Raw genomic sequence first — 21,695 nt, 5'->3', positions numbered from 1 at the left:
AGTACAGGGATCTGGTGGAGTGGAAGGAACCACTGGAAACCAGGAATAAAGTGAAGTGTTGTAGCACCATGGACAGGAGGTGGAGAAGAATCACCGGACACCAGGTATTACACTTTAAAGCTCCATACTGGCAAAAACACTGTAATTGGAAGTGGGGGGGGTGGCACTAGACCACCACAGGTGACTCTTTTAAAGTGATCTAATGGCATCGACATCATAATGGGTATTGGGGTAAACTACACCACAGTGATCTAATGCACACATGCCATAATGGCACTAAAGTATTACAGGGTAGAGGGATAGCATAGGGTCACAGTCTCTGTGTGTGTGACAGACTGACTTGCAGGGATGCCGTGATGTCATTGCGTATACATGTCACAGGTTAATACCACAATGTGTAGATCAGCCATGATCAACAAGTCATGGCAGCAACTGTGACTCGAGAAATATGCTAATGAGCCAATAATAAAGTCTTACCTCAATGCGGCTACCATGTTTCTGAATTGCAAATGGGCACATTGTGGGAGAAGGGCCTTTATAGAATGAGACCTATGGCTTGGGCTAGGATCTTTAATGAATTCCCAGGATAGTTTTAATGCTTTTAACAGAAAGAATCGTGTTGATTTAAGAAAAGGTATGCTGTTTGCTTAGCCTTGACTGCTGTAAATATTTGTAGCCATGGCACCTAAACATTTCACTCAGAGAAAAAAAAAATGATTAAATTGTCTATACTCAGTATATCATATTTTGTTTTTTGTGTGACTTTCAGATGTTCTTGCTTTACTTTGTGGGTATGTGTGTGTGTGTGTGTGTGTGTGTGTGTGTGTGTGTGTGTGTGTGTGTGTGTGTGTGTGTGTGTGTGTGTGTGTGTGTGTGTGTGTGAGATGGGATTTCACTGCAAATGATGAGACAAAAGCATGGAAACTCACTCAGACAAATTATCTGCATCCAGGCGAAAGTAGCAGTACTGCTGTAAAGAGTGCAGCTATGGAAACACGACAAAAAATGTTAAAACGTCAGGATTTTACTAAAGGAAACTATACATAGTGCAAGGAATCCATCATTGCTTAATATGACTGAGTACAGTAGCAATGATTCAGGCAAAAGAAGCAGCGAAATAGCCTCAAAGGGGAACCATCAAATGCATGATGATATACCGATGTAAGTTTGCTGATGGTTGATGCAGGAAAGGTCAATCAAACACCCAGTACTATGACTGAGAAGAATGATGAATCTGTCACAGCAAACAGTGCATGAGATAGTATATCCCATGTCACCAAAGGAGAGGGACAGAAAGAGGTAGACATGGGTGGAAGGTGCAGGAAAATAATTTAGTAGGAAGGATCTAGGAAATCATCAGAGATGAGTGCATGTGGTAATGGAAGACAGCAACAGACCAGTGGCCACTACTGCAGGGTATGGAAGGGGTGTGGAAGGAAATTGAAGCAGGACAGATGACAGAAAGTATAAGACAAAAACTGAACATTTACCTAATGAGGGTATCCCCAAAGGATCTAGTCTGAAAATTATCTAGCTGCTTTGGACAGATTCAGAAAACAAAGCAGGTCAAGCCTGTTTTTCAACTAAAAAAAAAAAAATTGGAAAAATCTTCAGAACACAAAATACAAACACACACAATGCAGTCCCAATGTAGTACACATCAAAAGAATATCACAATTTCTGGAAGGTAGTAACACTGCTGAGAAAGTCTATTTTATCAGAATCAACATATCATTCCATAATTCATTGAAGATATTCATCATGAACTCTGCTAAGGCTCCTCAATGGGGTGTGGAAATTTCTGCCAGCAAATAGCCCTGCACATATTCCACTATATTTTGCTCATGCTGTACAACCCAGTGAAAAGCTTCAACAGCATTTTCACTGCATGGAAGACCCTCTGTGAACAGATCACACATTTCCCATAGTTCAGGGGGATATAAGCTAATGACAAGTACACAGTATTTGACATCCACATTCCGAAACTCCTCCTGTATCCCAGGATGAAAGTGTCAGCCAAGCAACTCCAGAACTGATAAGGCCAATTCTGGGAAGTTTGATCTCAGAGAAGTAAATACATTAGGAACTTTTATGGCTACAGAAAATCCACAGCCACGGGATACTTCACCTGCATTGGAATGAGGTGCCACAGCCATACAATGCTGACGACTCATGGTGCTGCACTTCAGCAAAGACATTGTGAAGAATGAAAAAGACTCATCTTACATCATGTTTCCACAAAGTTTGTGTTATATGCTCTTCACAGCTATAGCTTTGAAATCCAATATAACAACTGTTGACTGCTGGCACAGCCTCCACCTACAATAATGCTAAATGGAAAGCCCACATAAAGTTGTATGAACTGAGGGTCTTGTGGGATATCACGACATACACTAGTGATATACACTTGCATAACTCCTGGAAGGTGATGAGGGTATGGATGCTGTAAAGCTGATGCAGTATGCAGCCTTTAGTGACAAAGGCGTCATCGAAGAGAAAATGCCTAGCTGCACTGAGATCATGAAAACTGGCAATTGTAGTGAGCATTAGCAGCTCCAGACTGCCTTGTAGGTCAGCATGATATCAACTGAAGAATAATTTTAGCAGCAAGTCTTCTATGGCAACCTGTTTTAGGGTCTCTTTCTTGGTGCTGGGTCACCATGTTTGTGTTCTCTGTAGGTCAAGAATATATCTAATTCTCTGCATGATGGAAATGCACGGGAACTCCTGCCATCCTTCTAATGACAGAGGCCTTGTACAATGTGACATGGTGAGTCCAAGCTTTGCACCTCTAGTGTTTGCATGTTGATTAACATGCTTTGTGTGTCCACAGCATCAGAAAGACTATGGTGACCAGCTGGATTGTGAATGACTTCCCCAATGCCAGATATATTTGTTGGCACACATCCATGGAACTTTTCATTGCCTTTTAATTGGCAAGCCCATTATAACTTGCCTTTTAATTGGCAAGCCCATTATAACTTGTCCTTAACTGTCTTCTCCCATACATATAGGAAGCCATCCACAAGCAGCAAGTGTTTTCCCTCTGGTTTTCATTATAAGTCATAGACAATGCTTATTGTTCCAGCAGCAAGGTAGCTGTTGACCTTATCCTGGTCCTTCTCATAACGGTCTTCTATTCTCCCTGTCACAGGCTAGCTGTACTAAATCCATGGTTTCAGAGCTATAGATAGTGGAGTCATATTCCTGATTTTATCTTGGCACTGTTTGATTATGAACATTCAATGGCAGTGTCCACAGTATTTGCCAACATACAATCTGTGTGTGAGTAGGGGGTGACAACGTCAGTGGTGATATCTGGCATATTACTATCAAACTTTCCTGCCTTTTTTTCAGTATGTGGTGAGAGACTCTCCTATGTTCTTTCTTCTGTATACTAATTAATTGCCCGAGTGGTGATAGCTGCATGTTGATCTCTCTCGCTGTCTTTGCTTCAGATAATCACATTAACATTAGGAAAATTACAACTCTCTTTGTCTTTAAATATGGCAGCTTCTGTGCAAAACACATAGAAGAATGAGAATTAGGAGAGAGAATGAAAACAATCATATGTGGATGGCATAAAAGGCAACAATACTCTTTTTGAAGTAAAGGCAAGATGGTTCGAGTGTTGCTAGGAAGGATCAATAAAAAAGTTCTGAAATTCTGGCCGTGAAGCAGAAATACTGAATGAGTTCTTCATTTTGGTATTTAAGAAATAGTGATGAAATAAAGTACAAACACAGAGAAGTAGATAAGATTTGAATGCAAGTAATTAGATGGAAAAAGTAGCTAGCACAGAAGTAGATACCTTGCGATTTGTCTCATATAATTGAGTACGAGCTCCTATGTGATGTTACCTTCTAGGATGATAAACATTTGTCGTAGTATCTGATAAAAAATATCCTTATACACTTGAGTGGCACAGAAGAACTGGAGGTTGGCAGTGATAGTCTCCTCACATATAGGTGGACCTAGGAAAGAAGCCAGTCTCATCATTCCTAGGAGGGTGAAAATCCTCTGAGTGGATCACTGCAGCTCCTGTGTGCTATTATCATACTAACAGCTGATGGCTTGACTTTAATAATCCCTACTGACTTTATTCCATGGCTATGTTGTCACTGTGAAAATATACAGAGTTCTATGGATGTACTAAATGAGGTTTCCAGGAAAGACACTGTCACTGTACCCCAGAGAAAGCGCATCGTAATATTAAAAGGAATATGAATTTACCCTAAACACACAGGCATTGTTGTATCATTTTCTGAAAGGGATACAGTGGGGGCTAGTTATGATACTGTTTAGTATAAAAGTATAGGATACTACACAAGAACTATAGGACAGACTGATGACATAAATGGTGAAGTAGTCACAGTGGGAGTGTCAACGTATACAGAGATGTGCAGGAGCTTTGTGGGCATGCAAGCCGGTATCAAATGAGATAAGGTGTGAAAAATGCACAATGGTTGTACTCCTTGGTGCATAAATCTACAGGGAATATAGGTGTTTGTGGAAGCTAACCTGAGGAATAACTAGTGTGAGTTGGAAGGGGGCAGCTGCCCTTCACATACTATGTCAGGGTGTACGATCAGCAATTACTGATGGTGTTCAACTGCAGTACCACTATTCACATAAGAAGCCACCGATGACATTACAACTTCTGTACTGAATGCTAACACTGCATTCCCAGAGTTCAGCGACACATTAGTAACTACAGTCAACAGCGTACCACAGATGTAGCTTATATTATGGAGGATGCTACAGTAAGACATTTTTTGTGTCCTCACCTTTGGGAAAACCTATTTTTTATTCCCAGCTTTGGGTTATTGTGTGGGGTACAAGTCTGCAGAACTGCTCAGGGTGACAGATGAGCTTGCTTTGGCTCTGGATTGATCCTTAACAGGAAGTCAGTAGGAGGAAAAGATTTGTAGGTGGTATTTACCACTCATCAGATTCATGCCACACAGTATGTCAACAGCAAATCTTGCTAGGTTGCTGGAGTACATAACATTGGGGGGGGGGGTTCCTAAAATACTGATATTACCCTTCCATTTTGCAGGGTAATGACAAGAACAGATATGCAGTACAGTTCTCAGTTCTGGTTGACATACAGAGGAATGGAATTTAAACTGGAAGTTCATGTGCATGTGCAATGTACAGGTACCAAAAAGTTGAAAGGAACAGAGATTGGGGCCTTAAAACTGATGAATCTAGCTGGGCCTGTATACTCTGGAAGAGATAAGAGAAAATAAAATGGAGGTGTTGTGTCAGACCTGAAAATGTGGTACAGAGTGAGGGGAAATGTCATACTGGGTCAGTTAGAAGAGGGTATAATTTGAGATGGACTTGGGGAGATATCACTGTATAGAAAGACTGGTTGTGCCTTGAAGTAAACTAAATGAAGCAAAGCTACAGGTGCAAGTTGACAATAAGGTTCAAGGATGCCTCAGGGAGTGCAGGTTAGGTCTATGATAAGGTTTGGATGGGGTCACTCTGTATTGCTAGCTTCAGCATGTGATTGGACAAAAAGACTGAGTATGTCAATAAAGGGTTAAAACTTTTGCTTGTTAAATTCTTTCTCCTGTATTGCCAATTGTATTTATGATGTTTACTATTCTGTTTTGTTTTATTCAGTCATAACATTCCTCACCGACTTTCTGTTTTAACCTTACTGTTTTGCAGTTGCCATTTCTCAAGGAATTACTTTCTCATTAGATTGCAAATGTCTCCTCAAATAGGTATAACTGTGGCTTCAGTAATGTTACAAAGTGATAGAGACCAATGAATTTGATTCGCTAACCATTTTTTACTAAGATGTGGGATCAGCACGCTGAGATGGGTTGGGGATTGTTAGGTTTCTCTGGAGGAGAAGTAAACGTTTGACATTCAGAATTATAGGTGAATAAGTATGGCACAAAATAAAAGATGGTAACCTGGCTTGGCTAGAAGTCAAAGGTTTGAGTCATTTTACACTGATTGCAGACGACATTGGAAGTAAATTAAAATAAGTTCTAAGTATAGTACTTTTGTGCCTTATCATGCTTATAAAACAGGATGATTTTAATATTAATCAGACATGTGATTTGTGGCTTATTGCTGTAGAAACCATTTTTATTCTAATTTATGATAAAAGACCTGCTAACAGAAGAGTGATTCCATGGTGTTAGTCTTATATAACATACGTCAGTTTATGGCATCCGTGGTTAGGTAGGACAGTAGAAGCATTATTACTTTGACATTTAACATTAAAACAATCACTGCTGGTTGTTGATACTGTTGTTGTACCCTTTTATTTTTCTAGCAACGTTTCCAAGTTTCTAAGAGCAATATTTAAAACGTGCCCTTATTTTTTAGCTTTGTCCCCCTATTGTTTTTGCCGTTGTCCAGATTTTTTGTGCTAATGTGCTAAGAGGATGAGAGTTATCAGGTCTCTGTAAAAAAATAGTACAACTCTTGTGGAATTTATTATAACCTTAGTAGAATATAACCCATACCCTCAACAAGAGCATGCAGTGGTCTTTTAAGAGTATGGATTTCCAGAAAATTCATCCCATCAGTGGAAATTTAATATAATTTTTTGCCACTTGCCCAAAAGATCCTTGGAGTTATTATTTCCTTTTTGTAGCTGCATTTTTGGATTATTAACTGTTTGTTTGCTTATTCATTCATTTATTCATTCACCAGATTGTTGCCTTTCAAAGTCATGACAGCTTTTGTTTTCTTTGGGGATTTGTAATACTGTTAGGTTGCTTTGGTTACTTTATATTGAGTTCAAGTCATTAGTGATTTGACCTGCTGAGAAGTTAATAAGTTGTCTGTCTACCTGCACCACTACATATGGGGGAAGATGTACTACACCCCAAACTTATAAACTGACTGGTTGTGATCAAATAAACATGAAGAAAAATAAAATTTCTCAAAATGAAGGAATCACTGTCATCACACACTAAGAAATCACAATGGCTGCAATTTTCTAGGGGAAACAGAAATCAGGGTGTTCAACATCAAGGAGCTAAACTCAGCTAAATGTTCCCTCAACCAGTTTACATTCAACAAGGTATAAGAAGGTCTGATGAAATGTATGGTGAAAAATATAATACGGATGAATATGTGTGATTTTCTTAACTCCCCATGAGAAATTATGCAGTGTGAAATATTAAAACTATCTCTGATTATTTTTAACTGCTTCAATCTTCAAGTTAGCCATTATGTATAATAACTGATGTTCTGAATTAAAAAGGTGCCAACAGCTACATCCTCATAAAAATAAAATATATATTTATATCTGAAATTATTTAACCTGTGTAAAATTTCTTTTTTTCTCAGAAACAGATTTGTCATATTTAATATGCTTAAGACTTTCAACAATCTGAAGCTGATCTAACAACTGCATATATTATTCCCTTCTCTCAGTCTTTTAATCCTTTAGAAAGTTGCATATGTCAAAAATATTGATCTTAAAAGTTGCCCATAATGTTGGGTATGAAATATCTAAATCTTCATTAAAGTCCCAAAATTCTTTAATGGCGTTATCAAGTTAATTCCTGAATATCTATAACCTTATGGTTAAATCCTATAACAAGTATATAATAGAACAGTTCTCTAAATTCCATCTTAAGCAATATTGAAGCATGGCCAGATACAATCTGGGGGAAAAAAAAACTTTCATTTCTTCAGCCAAGGAAAAAAATAATTTGGAAAGAAAAAAAAAACAGGTGAAGTTTGCTAGTATTTTTAATTTCCACTATGACTTGGTGAAACTGAATATAACAAGGATTTAAATCCCTGAACTACATTCTTAAAAAAAGGCTGAAAAAACATTTTAAGTGCTTTTCTGCAGGGGAGGAAAACCTCCACTAACACCCCGAAACCTATATGTACTAATTACATGGTCACATCAGCTTGAGGGTATCACTGCTGGCTGAACACACTGGCAGTGATTTCTAATAGAGGAACTCAGATCATCAGCAGGTTGAACCTCAGGCAATTGAAGCACAGGAATTCAATCTCTGTCCACCAGTAGGGTAATATTCTTTAATTCTTTAGGTTCAGCTGTGTAAAGCCATGTTGATAACGGTTCTTAATTGTCAATAGTCCTTAAAACCACAAACAAACTGAAGACATTCTAGCATCATCCTCTCAATGGCAATTTCAACAGGTAAAAGAATGTACTGAGGGTCTAATTAAATAAGAACACTCTTTTAACTCATTTAAAATTCTTTATATCTCATAAAAAGGGCATAAATAGTTATGAATGTCAAATTAACTTTCCTAAAATTGACTTTTTATCCCTTCTTGTGAGTCCAAATAGTGGTCTAAGATGTTAAATTCAGATGATCTCAACAAGATTACAAGTCCTGCATATTTATCACTTTTAGAATTATTGCCATTTCTGAGGAAAGGTTTTGTTATTCATAAAAATAAAAACACGTCAACTGGTAAATGAGTTTCTTGTAGGCATGCAACACCTGGAAATATTTATAACAGAAATGTTGTTAGGTTATTTCTCTTAATAGGGTGGTTTAAACCATTACATTCTGTAAGACTGAATTCTGTCTTTAGTATAAGAGTAACCATTAACTGAAACAAAAATTATTTGATGACGATATCAAACGTTTTTATTATTTTTGTCAATTTTTCAGGTGATGACCCCCTAAAAAGAGTTGTCTATAAGTAGTATATAATTGGTGGGTTACTCTCGGAAATAGGCCTTCAGTCTATGCAATCAAGTAAATTTCATGCCATTCCTTTTCAGCTTCATGTAAAAAATTAAACTCCAGTGTCAGTCTTCTAAATTTAACTTGTAATTTAATCTGAAAAATAAATTTAGACTTAACCAATTTTTGCCATAAACGATGTCAGGCTGGGTGGAAGGTCATGAAAAAGATTAACTGTAGATTGGTGAAAGATCAAATTTCTAAAGTGCTGTGTTGACACCAAAAAAAAAAAAAAAAAAAATCAAACAATAACTGAAATCTACTTATAATTGCTCTACTTTATCATGGTTTTGGCACATCCAGCCAGTGTGCCAGATCTATTAAATACTCCAAAAGAACACTCATGATGAGGCAAATCACCAGAACTAAATCCTTTATTGTAGAAATGGCCAAGTCACATAAAACCTAGCAAAATGGACCACATCCACATGAACGCTCTTGACATAACTGCATTTTTGTCCTCAATAATACAGACTTTTTCAGACAACTTACTGAGGACCACCAATGAGAATCACAGCTTTCAACATGTTTGCAATCTATGTACTTTATCAACTGACTTTTAAGGAGTCAACTGACCTTTTAGAAGTTAAAGGTCAGTTGATAAAGTACATAGACTGCAAACATGTTGAAAGCTGTGATTCTCATTGATGGTCCTCAGAAAGTTGTCTGAAGACGTCTGTATTATTGAGGACGAAAATGCAGTTGTGTCAAGAGCTCTCGTGGATGTGATCCATTTTGTTTGTTTTTATGTGACTAGGCCATTTCTACAATAAAGGATTTGGTTCTGGTGCTTTGCCTCATCATGAGTGTTCCTTTTGGAGTTTTTGGGTCTTATATGAACACTATTTTTTTCACTTTTTCGGATTTTGTGGTTTCAAGGCAAATCTATCAAATAATTATCCAGAGTTTTATCCTGAGTCATTTCAGCCAACAATTTCAAAAAAATGAGTTACTGTTTTTATAAAGTATATTGGATTTATTAAATGCTTCAGGAATCCCTATAAAACAGATGCTGCTTCTTTGAGAAAGTGTCTTTAACAAAATTATTCTTTCTCAGGTATTTAAAAGTGCATTTAATATTTTCTCTTTGCTTTAAAATTGTATTCTATTGCTTTAAATCAAACAACTAAGAATAAAATGATTGTTTCTCTAAACACCAGGGTAGTTAAGTGAATTATTGCATAATTGTACATTTTACTTCTTTTTACTCCATCAATAACTTTTTTATATCTTCTACCACTGAAAACACACAATCTATTCTAGAAATTAAACTGTTAGCCCAGGGTTAAGGGATCTTATCCATAAGAGACGTAAATAACATGTTTCTTGTTTGACATTCCTTGCTGCCTAGTAGACATCTCATCACTGGAGCTATGATTAAAAAGGTTACTTCACAGGATTTTAGATATTTAACTGCTTTGTACACCACTTACATTAAATCAACTTTAGACTATAATAATGAATTCTAGATTTACAATAAGAGTAATTTAAAAAGTACTAATAGTGTGTAAAGAAGATTTATTAAAAATAAGCATTTTAAAATATATGAGTTATGATAAGCATTGTAAATTTTACAATTAATTTAGTTTGCATTATTGGTATATGAGAAGTAAATTAATATTGGCAAAAGGATATTTTATGATCCATATTTACAGTTACATTGGAATATATATTTTTATCATGTTAAAGTTCAATTAAGGTATAATAATTTAAAATCACATATGAATTCATTCAAAAATAGGTTGAAGCAGTCATTTATTACCTTAAAACCATCTGCTCTTTGGAATTGGACAGCAACTAAGATTAGATCACTGGAAAATTAAAAAAATTGGAAACATTCAAATTAAGTTTAGATAGCCAGGTTAGAGAAAGGATTTATGATCCTTATTTGAAGGAATCAGTATTCTTTCATGTTTTTTTTTTTTTTTACCTGAACTTATGAACTTATATATACCTAAACTTTTCTCAGTGCTAGTAGAAAAAAAAAAGTTAACAGGCCCTGTTTCACATAGTGGATTATCCAATTATGCTATAATACTTCCCTTATTGAATGTCAATATCAGCAAAAGAAGCACTTGTAGAGAGTTATTGACAGTTACTGCTGGGCTGAGTCTGTATTGTGATTTATGGATCAAACCAGAGATGTAGATGCAGATGTAAAGGGAAAAAAAATATATATTTTTCCATAGAAGAGATTTATCTCAGGGTAGTTTGTCAGAGATTCTGAATTAGTAAAAACTTTTGGAATGCCTTCTCCTGGATCTGGGATGGAGTTATTAGTGGAGGCAGTCCTTATTTGCTTTTCAACAATTTTCCTCATAAAATAATGCCCCCCTAAACACTTAATAATGCATGTATCATTTTCATCTGTTCCCTTTATATATACTATAGATACCTGTTGTTTTGGATAAGAAATCCTCTATCTAAGCAAGGCATTAAGAGAGTCAAAGATATACCATGTCCTAAAGAAAGACACAATTTGCTAACTGTTGTTCAGAAAAGCATACTCTGAAGAGTACAAAGTATATGCCTGTCTACAACCTTGCTCTTGGATGGAATTCATTCCAAATCCTCCAAAGAGATTAATTTAAATCTATACAAAGAATGATTCAAAATTCATTAGGCATTTTTTCTAGGATATCCTTTCCATACCCAGGTATACCAATGAAAGCCTGGGTACCATTTGATTTAACATTTAGATGTTTTTGTAGATGTATAATTAGATATATAGTTGAACTTACTAATTACAAATTGGATATGAATGTAATAAGAATAAAAGTTATGCACTCACCATAACTATGCATCTGTGTTGTCCATTTTAATTTTCATTCATTTCATGTGTTTCAGATCTGACCTTAGATCAGACTCGGCCACTTTCGCTAGACTCTAGGATCCAAGTCTCAAGCTCTTCCCTTTACCCATATAATGCCCCAGAGCAATGTATTACCTCATATAGTGTGTGCTGCTACTATACAATCTTAGAAATATAAATCATTATCAAAGTACTGCAGAAAAGATGAAATAACAACAGAACAGGGGCTCGGGCAGGAACTGTAGTTCCTAACAAAAAAATCAAAGACATAGTTAGGGGGAAGGTGGGGGGGGGGGTTGAGGAAGAATGAAAATGGACAACACAGATGCATAGTTATGGTGAGTACATATCTTTTACATCTTATGTTATCATTCCCATTTGTTTTTTCAACAAATGGGACAGAGTCCCCAACTACAGTAACCTTGGGTGGCCCTCATGGAAGGATGTGCCAGAGAACCACAGAACCAAATGCAGCCCTGTTTCTGGAGATGATATCCAACTTATAATGAACACTAAAAGTATGAGCACTGGACCAAGTGGCAGCTGCACAACTGTCATTAATAGAAGTTCTGGCCCAAAAAGCAGCTGACATAGACATTGAATGTGCTTTAGGTTGTCTTGGCAAGGGTAACCCTCTCAAGGAGTAAACATGAGAGATGCAATCTACTATCCATTTGGCTATTGTAGCTGTTGAAACTGGTTTTCCCAATTTGTTCTTAGCAAATGAAACAACCAATTGATCAGTTTTCCTAACAGCTTTAGTTCTATGAAGATAGAAATGAAGTTGTCTATGTACATCTAATAGGTGAAGCATGCATTCTCCTTTACTGTCAAATTTAGAAAAGAAAACTGGGAAGTTGATGGCTTGGTTGATGTTAATTTCTGAGGCAACTTTAGGTAAAAAGGTAGGATTAGTGCATAAGGTAACTTTGTCTTTATGGAAAATTAGATAAGGCAGATTGAAGAGAGTGCTTGTAGATCAGAGACTCGCCCGGCAGAAGTTACATCCACAGGAAAGCCCATTCTTCAAGAAAGAAATCTGAGATCTGCTTTAGCTGAGGGTTCAAAGGGTGATTGCACTAAACTTCGTAATATAACTGTAAGATCCCAAGGTGGAATAGGATCCTTTATCTGGGGTCTAAGTGAAAATATGTCTTTAAGAAATGCCTTACATAACTTGGATGAAGCTAAAGGAAAAGCATTTTTTCTGATGTGGAAGTTAGAGATGGCTGCCAGCCGAACTTTAATGGTGGAGAAGTTTGCCCCCCTTGAAAATGGAGATCAACCTGAAGCCTGCACTGTCTGGATGAGTTACTTCTAATGGATATGAAAGGAGATCTGGACTGGGTTCCAGTGTCCAAGGAGGATAACATAGATGTGACCATTGGAAGGGGAGTCACTCTTGCCGTGGTGAAAAGGGGGTTGTGAGGATTACCTTGCTCTTCAACTGGAGTACTTTCTGAAGGAATTTGGGGAATAGAGGCAGGGGAGGATAAGCATAAAGAAGACCAGAGGACCAAACGTGGACTAGAGCTCCTCTCTGTGACTGTCTCTGGGGGGGATCATGGCAAAGAACCTGCTGCACTTGTTGAGGGGAGAGGTGAATATATTGCATTCTCATTTGTGGAAGATCATGTTTGCCACTGATTGACTGAGAGACCACTCATGAGGCATCAGGTTATTTCTGCTGAGCTTGTCTGCTAGAATGTTGGATTTACCCACTATGTGCGGCACTACAAGAAAGCAGTTGGAGGAGATTGCCACTGCTAAACTTTCATTGCTTCTAGACAAAGGGGGTAAGATCTGGTTCCCCCTTGCTTGTTGATGTAGCAGACTACTGACATATTGTCTGATTGTATAGAAATTCTGCTTTTTGAATAAACTATGAATGACTGAGTTCTCTGCTTCTTTTATTTTTGTCTTCTGTACAGCAATTGTCCCTAGAGGAAGAGTGTTCTGAAAGGCCTGCAATGCTAAAAGGATCGCAATCATCTCTAAGACATTCATATGCTATTTGGTCTCTTCTGGGGACCACATGCCTTGTACAGTCCATCCCTAGAAATGCCCTCCACCCCAGTTGGGAGGCATCTGTGGTCAAAATGGCATTTGGAGGAGGAAGTATAAAGAGATGTCCTCGACGAATCTGTTCAAACTGAATACCCCACAGGAGGGAATCTTTACAGACTCAGGATAGTTTTATGAGCTGTTGCAAAGGCTATTAAGGAATGGACTACTGTACTGCCAGAGTCCACTGAAGGATTGTCATGTGATAATGAGTGGTAGGTATCAAGGTAATAGCTGCAGCCATCGATCCTAGGGCTTTGAGAATGAGTTTTGCTCGGAGGTGAGGGGTAAAAAAGTAATCCCTGCCTTTTATTAGGAGATGTCTGGTTGGTACTATGAGGAGCCAAACATCTAAGTAAGGAAACATTCTGAATCCAAGCAATCTTAGATGAGCTGCTACCACTGCCATACATTTGGTAAACACCCTGGGGGCTGTAGTGAGATGGAAGGGCATGGCTCTGAACTGATAATGACAGGCAAGCCAGAAGCATATGAGTATTTGAGAGCACCTAGGTCATTTTGATGTGATAGTATGTGTCCTGAAGATCTAAAGAACACACCCAGTCGTCCTTCCGTAGCAGAGGTAGAATGGACTGAAATATGACCATCTGGAACTTGGAGTTCTTTACAAAATGGTTCAGATAACTGTGATCCAGGATGGGTCTCAGGTCCTCTGTCTTCTTTGGGACTAAAAAGAACCTAGAGTAAAATCTGTATCCTCTTTGGTCTGGAGGGGACCTCTTGGATGGCTCTTTTGTCTAGCAGCCTTTGAATCTCCGGAAGTGCTAACTACCACTGATTGGGTGGAACATCGGGGAGGCATTTTCTTTTCATTGAGGGAATTTGCAAAAAGGGTATAAAATATCCTTTCTGATATGATACTTTGCACACACATATCTTTTCTGATGGCTGCCCTGGCTTTTGGGTGCAAAGACAAGTGCTTCCCCAGCTGCCTCCAGAGAAAAACAGTCTGTCAGTCTTTCAGGAGTGCTAAAAAGGTCTGTCCAAGAATTAATCTTGGAAGTCTTGGTTTTGCAGAGCCCCCTCTGCCTCATGATTGGTGTCTACCATTGTTATTATTTCTGCCCCTGCCTCTGGTGGAGAAATCTCTGCATGATTGTTAAAAAGGCCCTTGAGATTTCTGGAACTACATTTTCTTACCACTGCTTTGATTCCTAGAGAAAGTTCTCTGCAGAGCAGAGAAACAGATTCTCACAGCAGATAAGTCTATCCATCTTGCTGTCTGCCAGAAAGTGTCTCTTCGACAGTGGACCCAAACAGGGAAGATCCATCAAAGGGAGCACTGATGAATGATGCTTTAAAGGGCTCTGCAAAGTCACACACATGAAGCCAGGCATGTCTCCTAATGGCTATGCCTGAATCTGTGGCCCATGATGAACCTTCAGTTGCATGAGAGAGTAACCTCATGGATGCACTCAATATAGATTGTAGGGTGGCCAGTCTTGAAGAATAAGATTTCTCTTCTTCTACCAACATGGACCCAGAGGTAGAGTTAGACAGCTCCTTCATTAATTCCCTCTGTAATCTAGTAAAATGTGCCAGATAGTTTAGCGATCATAAGGCAAAGGTCGTTGAGTCATAAGCTCACTTCCCATACCTGTCTAATGCCCTAGATTCTCTATTAGAGGGATGGATAGAGGAGCTCTGCTCAGCCAGCTCCTTTTTGGTGGCTGCCACAACAGCCATGGCATCTATGGGGATTCCCTTACTCCAATACAGTCTGTCTGTGAGTGCTCCAAGAATCTTGTCTGGACACGTTGGGATTGGTTCTACTGTGTCCGGTGCCTCCCATCCCCGAGCTGAGACAAGATCTATAAGCTCATCTGTTGGAGGGGGTAAACCAAGAAGTAGATGGCCAGATCTGAAGGCTTCTAGGAACACTGACTCCTCTTGGGAAAGGCTCTGGGAAGGCCTAACATCTTTTTGACACAGAAGTTCTGAAATGTCTCCAAAGGAGATGTCTTCCAGTGGAGATCTGGGGGGACCCTTTCTCTTCATCAAAATGTGTGTCTTCTGTCCAAGACTCTTGAGGGGAATGAGATATTTTCTTCCTTTTGCATAACCTCATTTGAGGGACCTCTTCAGTGGGGTGTTTTGTTGAGGTGTCAGAAGAAGCGGGGAGTTCCCTGACTGGAACTCCCTGTGGCATAGGATGAAAAGACTCGGTCACAAGATCAAAAGAGGGAACAGGAATAGGATCAGAAGAAATAAGAGTCACCCTCAGGTGAGAGTATACCCTCTCCACAACCCTGAAGGCAGATGGACCTGGGAAGCCGAGGCTTCCATATATGTTGGTTTCATCCTTCATGGCTAAAGATAAGCAGCTCACTTAACCATTTAAAACATAAATTAATTAAACTTACTTTACCAAACATAACTTTAGGAACAACATAATAAACTTCAAACTTATATTAGTAATAATTAAAAGGTTTCCTGCATAATGGCTGTGTTGGGTATGTCATCATCTTAATGGGTTTCATTTCACCAACATGCAATATTGTGAGCTTGAGTCAGTGAATAAGCTTAACAAAAGAGACTTTCTAACCTATACAGAGGTTGCACTTTCTCAGTATTAGTAATATATAACTCAGTGAGCACAGAGCACAGTCCCCAACATGAGGCTTCTGTAAGGGGCATCCCAAAATATATATTTTTTTCATGTAAGTCCTTGTGTGAATCCAGGTTGACTTAAAAGACTGATGCATTGAAAGCAGAAATGACTAAGCAAAAATAACTTTGAGATGCCTTCAAAAACAAAGGAAGACTGTGTGTCTAGAGACTATCCACAAGCCAGAATAAGTTCACTATTCCTTCCAGCTAACCATTACTGTAAATCTAAACAGAAAAGTTGAAAAATGACCCATCTGCAAAAAATGCAATAAAATAAATTCAGGAAATGAACTGCATCCCCAAAATCCTGGCTATTTCCCTTTGTGAACAATACAGATTCTGTAAAGATTTTAAGTCAAACGTGTCAACATATTATTCACGTTAAGTGTAATGGATTAAACTTGCAGGGAACATTGTCCCACCCCAACACACTTTATTTTATTTTACATGAAAACACTTTTTGTAAATAAAAATATAAGTACAAGATTCAACATACATGGGATACAAAGTACTTATGGGAAGGTAAGCTAACAAAACTCTTACCACAGTTGCTTATGTAAACATATACTCAGCTACAGCTTTCACACTTTATAAAAAACAAATGAAAAGTGTAATAAATGCTACCCATAGAAATATAAAAGTGTTAAAATTACCCAGTGAGTCTCTATTCAGGCAGCATCAGTTCAGAAAATTTACTATAAGGACTATAACTTAATGAAAAGAAGTTTGTTAGTAGGGTGAGTTACAGATTATAATACATTTGTTTGACTTACATTCTAGTATTATTTCCCAAAGCACGAGTTGTGGCCTGATATATTTATTTTTCAATAAAGATAATAATAGTAACAACAACATACCTTCAACACGTAGAAATGAATGAATCACACTTCTTGTGAGACAATAAAAGTGGTATAACATGTATTGTTTTCCAGTGCGAGTGCTGTTCTCTGTCTCTCACACCTACAACTGCAAGAAAGAGAAACAAAAGTCTGTACTTTATATGAAAAGATTTTACTCATACAATAAGCATGACGTATATCAGGAAAATTAAGACTAATATATTTATTTGAAAAGGTATTACGCAACAACAAAAAATAAAGCCAAAAGCAACATCAAGGTGTGTATTTATTAAAATTACATATCTAAAATTATAGGTATATATGCAGCTGAATGGCAAGGTTGTCATGCGCATGTTATCCAACAGTATTAATTAAATATAATGCACATTGACAGAGGACTAGCTGAGTAGAGTGCTGACAGCAGCAATCCTGCATTAAGTACAATGCCCCTTTCAGTATAAGCCTGGCCAGGCATATGCAATAACTGGAGAATCCAAAGAAAGAAAATAGCATCAGGTGCACCCTTGGGTGCAGTCAACAAATTCCCCAAGACACAAATATCCTCCAAAAAAAGGTCAGATGAAGAACAGTATCTGATGCTACAGTTATGGTCTAAAACTCAGTGCCAAAAACTGCATCATAGTATCTTTTGGAAAGATGGCCAACCCAACAAATTACTACAATGACAATAAAAAGGACATGCTGAAGGGGCAGGTATGTGTCTCAGTGGCTTCCACTTTTATGGAACAGTCTTCCTACACACGTGGAGCAGATTACATCGCTGCACGTTTTCAAGTGAAACTTGGAGCACTGGATGGGGAACCAGAAATGTATCTCTGATCTGCCACCTAGATCTTACAGAGAGTAGAAATTTGTAAATGCTCAGCCACCCATGCCCAAGTATACATAACCCCACAAAACATTTTGGAACCAATACTTATCAAACATTATTGGGAAGTATGCATGGGTTTAAAAAGGTCCCTTGGATTGATAGTGCAATATTCAACAATGATTCTAGGATACAGAGTTAATGGAGTTTCACCTTGTTCATAGCTTCATAGTTATATTCTAGGCTAACAACCACCAGTGCCTTTATAAGTGTAGCTGTGCAATGCAAACCAGCTATCTATGTATCATGGATGTTTATTAGGAGAAGTATGTTAGTTATTAAGTTTCAAGAGATTATGTGGGGAATATGTTAGCTTGGGAATTACTGTCTGCCTCTGTCTGATAGAGACATGGGGGCCAGACCCAGGGTGAAATTCCCATTTCCCATCCATTACGCTTCAACAGGGCTAGGGATGGACTCTGATTCACATGGATGGGGAGCCTGTAGCAGAGCATGGGGATCCTCTTAGACACATATCTGCCACATAGACACGTCTTATTTACGTCTCAAGCAAAATTTACATCTAGTGGCTCTGATGCAGTTCATTTTACAGATGTGCAAAACATCCATCAAAACTGAAACTTAGGATGACTTGTATGCCAGTTATAGATCACCCTTTAGTAATCTGTAGGAGACAGAGTATAGAGATAGGGCTTTAAGGTGATCTGTATAGGACAATGTTTTTATACTCTGGATTCTCCTGGTAAGGAACCTTTTTGGGGTTCCAACTGCTGCTTACGTCTGGTCAGGTACATGCTGAAAGGTGAATTATATGCTTTGATGGGTCTGACAAGGGCCAAATAAAGTGGCACTATGACTTCCTTGGACCGGGATGCCATGCTCTTACTCATAAATTAGTTGACATAGAATGATTTTCTTACTACCCTGGCCACATATTGGTCAAAGGTGAGATTACTGTCTGCATATGTTTCCAGACCTCTGACTACTGGATCAGCTCTTAGAGGTATCTTATAGATGGAGTAATTAGCTTGGGTGGCAGTTTTCCCAAAAGGCACTATAATGTATTTCTTGGCAATGAGTCTTAGTCTGTGACTTTGGCACCAGTCATTTGTTTTAGACACCCTCGTGATATATTTGTGTAATGGGAGTATCTATAATATCTCCCAATTTGCAGTCATCTGCAAATTTGGTTAGCAAAAGGCCCTTGACATTAGCCTTTACCTCCAAGAGGTAGATGCCAAATAGGAGTGGTCCGAGCATGGAGTCCAGAGATATCCCACTGGTGACTGGTCTCTTAGTGGAGGAGGTTTCACCAGTCCTGACTTCCAGGGTCCTGTCTTTGAGCCAGCTGGCAATCCAGAGAGTTATGTAGGGGTTTATGCCCAGTTCAATGAATTTGTCAACTATATCTGAGTGGGGTATTTTATTGAATACCTTAGCCAGGTCCAGGTAGGCAGTATTCATAATTTTCCCCTCATCCGCTGCCTTAGTGACCTTCTCAAAGATGTTGACCAGGTTTAGTAAGCACAGCCTTCCCTTGACAAAGCCAAACTTTATTGAGTCAGTGATTGAAGGTTGCCTAAACCTATGCTGATCATTTCCATGATAATTTGCTTTGTGGCTTTGCATATAAGACTAGTCTTGTAATTTCCAGGGTCAGTTGATGGTCCACCCTTGTAAAGTAGGGTAAGCATTGCAGACCTCCATTCTCACAGTACCATGCCTGTTTTGAGGCTATAGTTGAAATGTGACTAAAGTAGTCTTGATAGGTCATGCTTCCAGCTATTTAGCAGGCATCCTGATAAATTGTTGGGGGCCTATTTTGGCTGTGTTATTGGCCTTAATGCATTCTGCTATGATCTGTTTCCTGTTAACAGCTGGGGGTTATGCTAGTTGTTATTTCATAGAGGGGAGTGGGGGTAAAGCATTAGATGAATTAGTTAGCATGCAAATTTGCTATGTTGTGCTGCTCAGTGAAATTAGAACCACTGAAAAACAGTTCAGCAGTGACTTGTGCTGCCTTTGAGGTTTCGAGCATAGCTGCAGAAAGCCTGTAAGGTTATACTGACCTCATAACTGGCTTTGTTGGACTTTCCTGTTCAGTTTAGAGAGCTCCTATCATTATGAAAGTTGCTTTAACTGATTTTATCCATTACTTTTTTCCTTTTTTTATATACCCTATTGAGGTTAGAATTCCACCAGTGTGACTTGTTTAAGTACAACAGCTTTTGTACAACCATTTATATAGTTGTATGGGGTCTATATAAACAATTCTACGTAGGTTGTTGTGAACTAGGGGTTGGGAGGGAGTATTAAATTTTGCTAAACTATCATTTAATAGGGTATAATTTGCTTTGGAATAGTTCCTAACTTACAGGGTTTGCTGGGGATATTAAGCTGATTTTTATTTTGAAGGATACAGCTTTGTGGTCCATCCTCCTCAGGTAGGATGTGACACTGGGGGATTGCAGCACTCTTCAGGTACAGTATGCTTGAATCGCTGGTGGGTGTGCACACTATTTGGTCAAGGGTATTTGTATTAATAAAGTCCAGGAGTCATTGTGCCTTCATGTATGAGTCAGTGTATGCTTCCCCGCCTATGCTAGGGTAGTTATATTTAGTTTAATGGTGAGTGTTGCCAGTAGGTCTAGGTATGAGCTATGGTATTATAGGGATAGTACAGTTTTGTACCTACCATAAATGTAGATGTCCGAACAGGATAGCATCTGCAGTCATAACAAATGGGTTGTCCTGTCGTCAGGCAGCCCTTAGGTCGGCCGGATTCCAAAGTCTGGGTCCGGCTTCGGCTGATGTCGCACTTCACCCGACGTCATCTCTGCTGGTCTTCGGGTATAAAGGCATCAGCCGACGCCATTTTCCTCAGTGTTTCTTGCCCCAGATGCCAGTTGCCCTCTTGGAAAGCTAAATTTTGGATAAATGCCAATGTTTCCAAAAAAGTAGAAGGCAAACATAAAAAATAAGCATGTATGTACATATATACAAACAAATACACCATAAGAGACTCCCCCCTAGCTAGCTATTAGGAGGGTAGATACCCTAGGAGTACCACAGAGGGGAAGGAGGGTGGGTAATCCTGACTGCAGATGCTATCCTGTTCGGACATCTACATTTATGGTAGGTACAAAACTGGTACTATGTCCTTCAAGGATGCATCTGCAGTCATAACAAATGGGTAGAATACCATAGCCAAACTAGGGGTGGAGGAAGAAAAAATTATGGTGTAGTTAGGATCCCTTGCAGTACAGCAGTGGAAAACCCTGCTCGGGATCTAGAGTATAGAGGTAGATTATAATGCTTGGCAAATGTATGCACGGAGGTCCAAGTAGCCGCCTCAATAATGTCCTTGGTTGCCACTCCTCGTAAGAAAGCTGTGGTAGTGGCTGTTGCCCTTGTAGAATGAGGTCTTATGTTCTGTGGAATTGGTTTTCCATGGTAGGAGTAACAGAATCTTATGCAATTTCCTATCCATTTAGAGATTGTCTGTTTGGAAATTGCTTTTCCTTCCCTTCCTGTTGCATAGGCTACTAAAAGCTGGTCAGTTTTTCTGTTACCTTTGGTTCTGTCCAGGTAGTAGCGTAACTGTCTATGTACATCCAAGGTATGCAGCCATCTTTCCCCCCTGTTCTGTGGGTTGGGAAAGAAGGTAGGTAGGTGGATTGCCTGGTTTAAAGACACTCTGGATACCACCTTAGGCATAAATGTAGGATTAGTTCTCATGGACACCCTATCTTGATGGAAGATTAGGAAGGGTTGTACTGCCA

General features: G+C 38.7%; 2 protein-coding genes across 2 annotated transcripts in view; both read right to left on the bottom strand.

Annotated features, from left to right (window-relative positions):
- The window catches only part of LOC122809674 (carbohydrate sulfotransferase 5-like), a 121,294-nt gene extending 104,122 nt beyond the window's left edge, over positions 1-17,172 (bottom strand). The window contains exon 1 of the mRNA XM_044081343.1: positions 17,082-17,172. Within this exon, the coding sequence (XP_043937278.1) occupies positions 17,082-17,142 (61 nt within the window). The 5' untranslated portion in view covers positions 17,143-17,172. The remainder of the gene's footprint in view (positions 1-17,081) is intronic.
- LOC122809675 (carbohydrate sulfotransferase 5-like) overlaps positions 1-17,184 on the bottom strand; it is a 152,379-nt gene extending 135,195 nt beyond the window's left edge. The window contains exon 1 of the mRNA XM_044081344.1: positions 17,082-17,184. The gene's annotated coding sequence lies outside the window, so the exon portion shown is untranslated. The remainder of the gene's footprint in view (positions 1-17,081) is intronic.
- Between the last annotated feature and the right edge of the window lie 4,511 nt (positions 17,185-21,695).

The sequence above is a fragment of the Protopterus annectens genome, chromosome 8.part0 (genome assembly GCF_019279795.1).
Source record: "Protopterus annectens isolate FY-2018-M chromosome 8.part0, PAN1.0, whole genome shotgun sequence".
NCBI classification, from domain to species: Eukaryota; Metazoa; Chordata; order Ceratodontiformes; family Protopteridae; genus Protopterus; species Protopterus annectens.
Note: the sequence above shows the minus strand (reverse complement) of the source record. Positions and strands in the feature narration are given on the sequence as shown.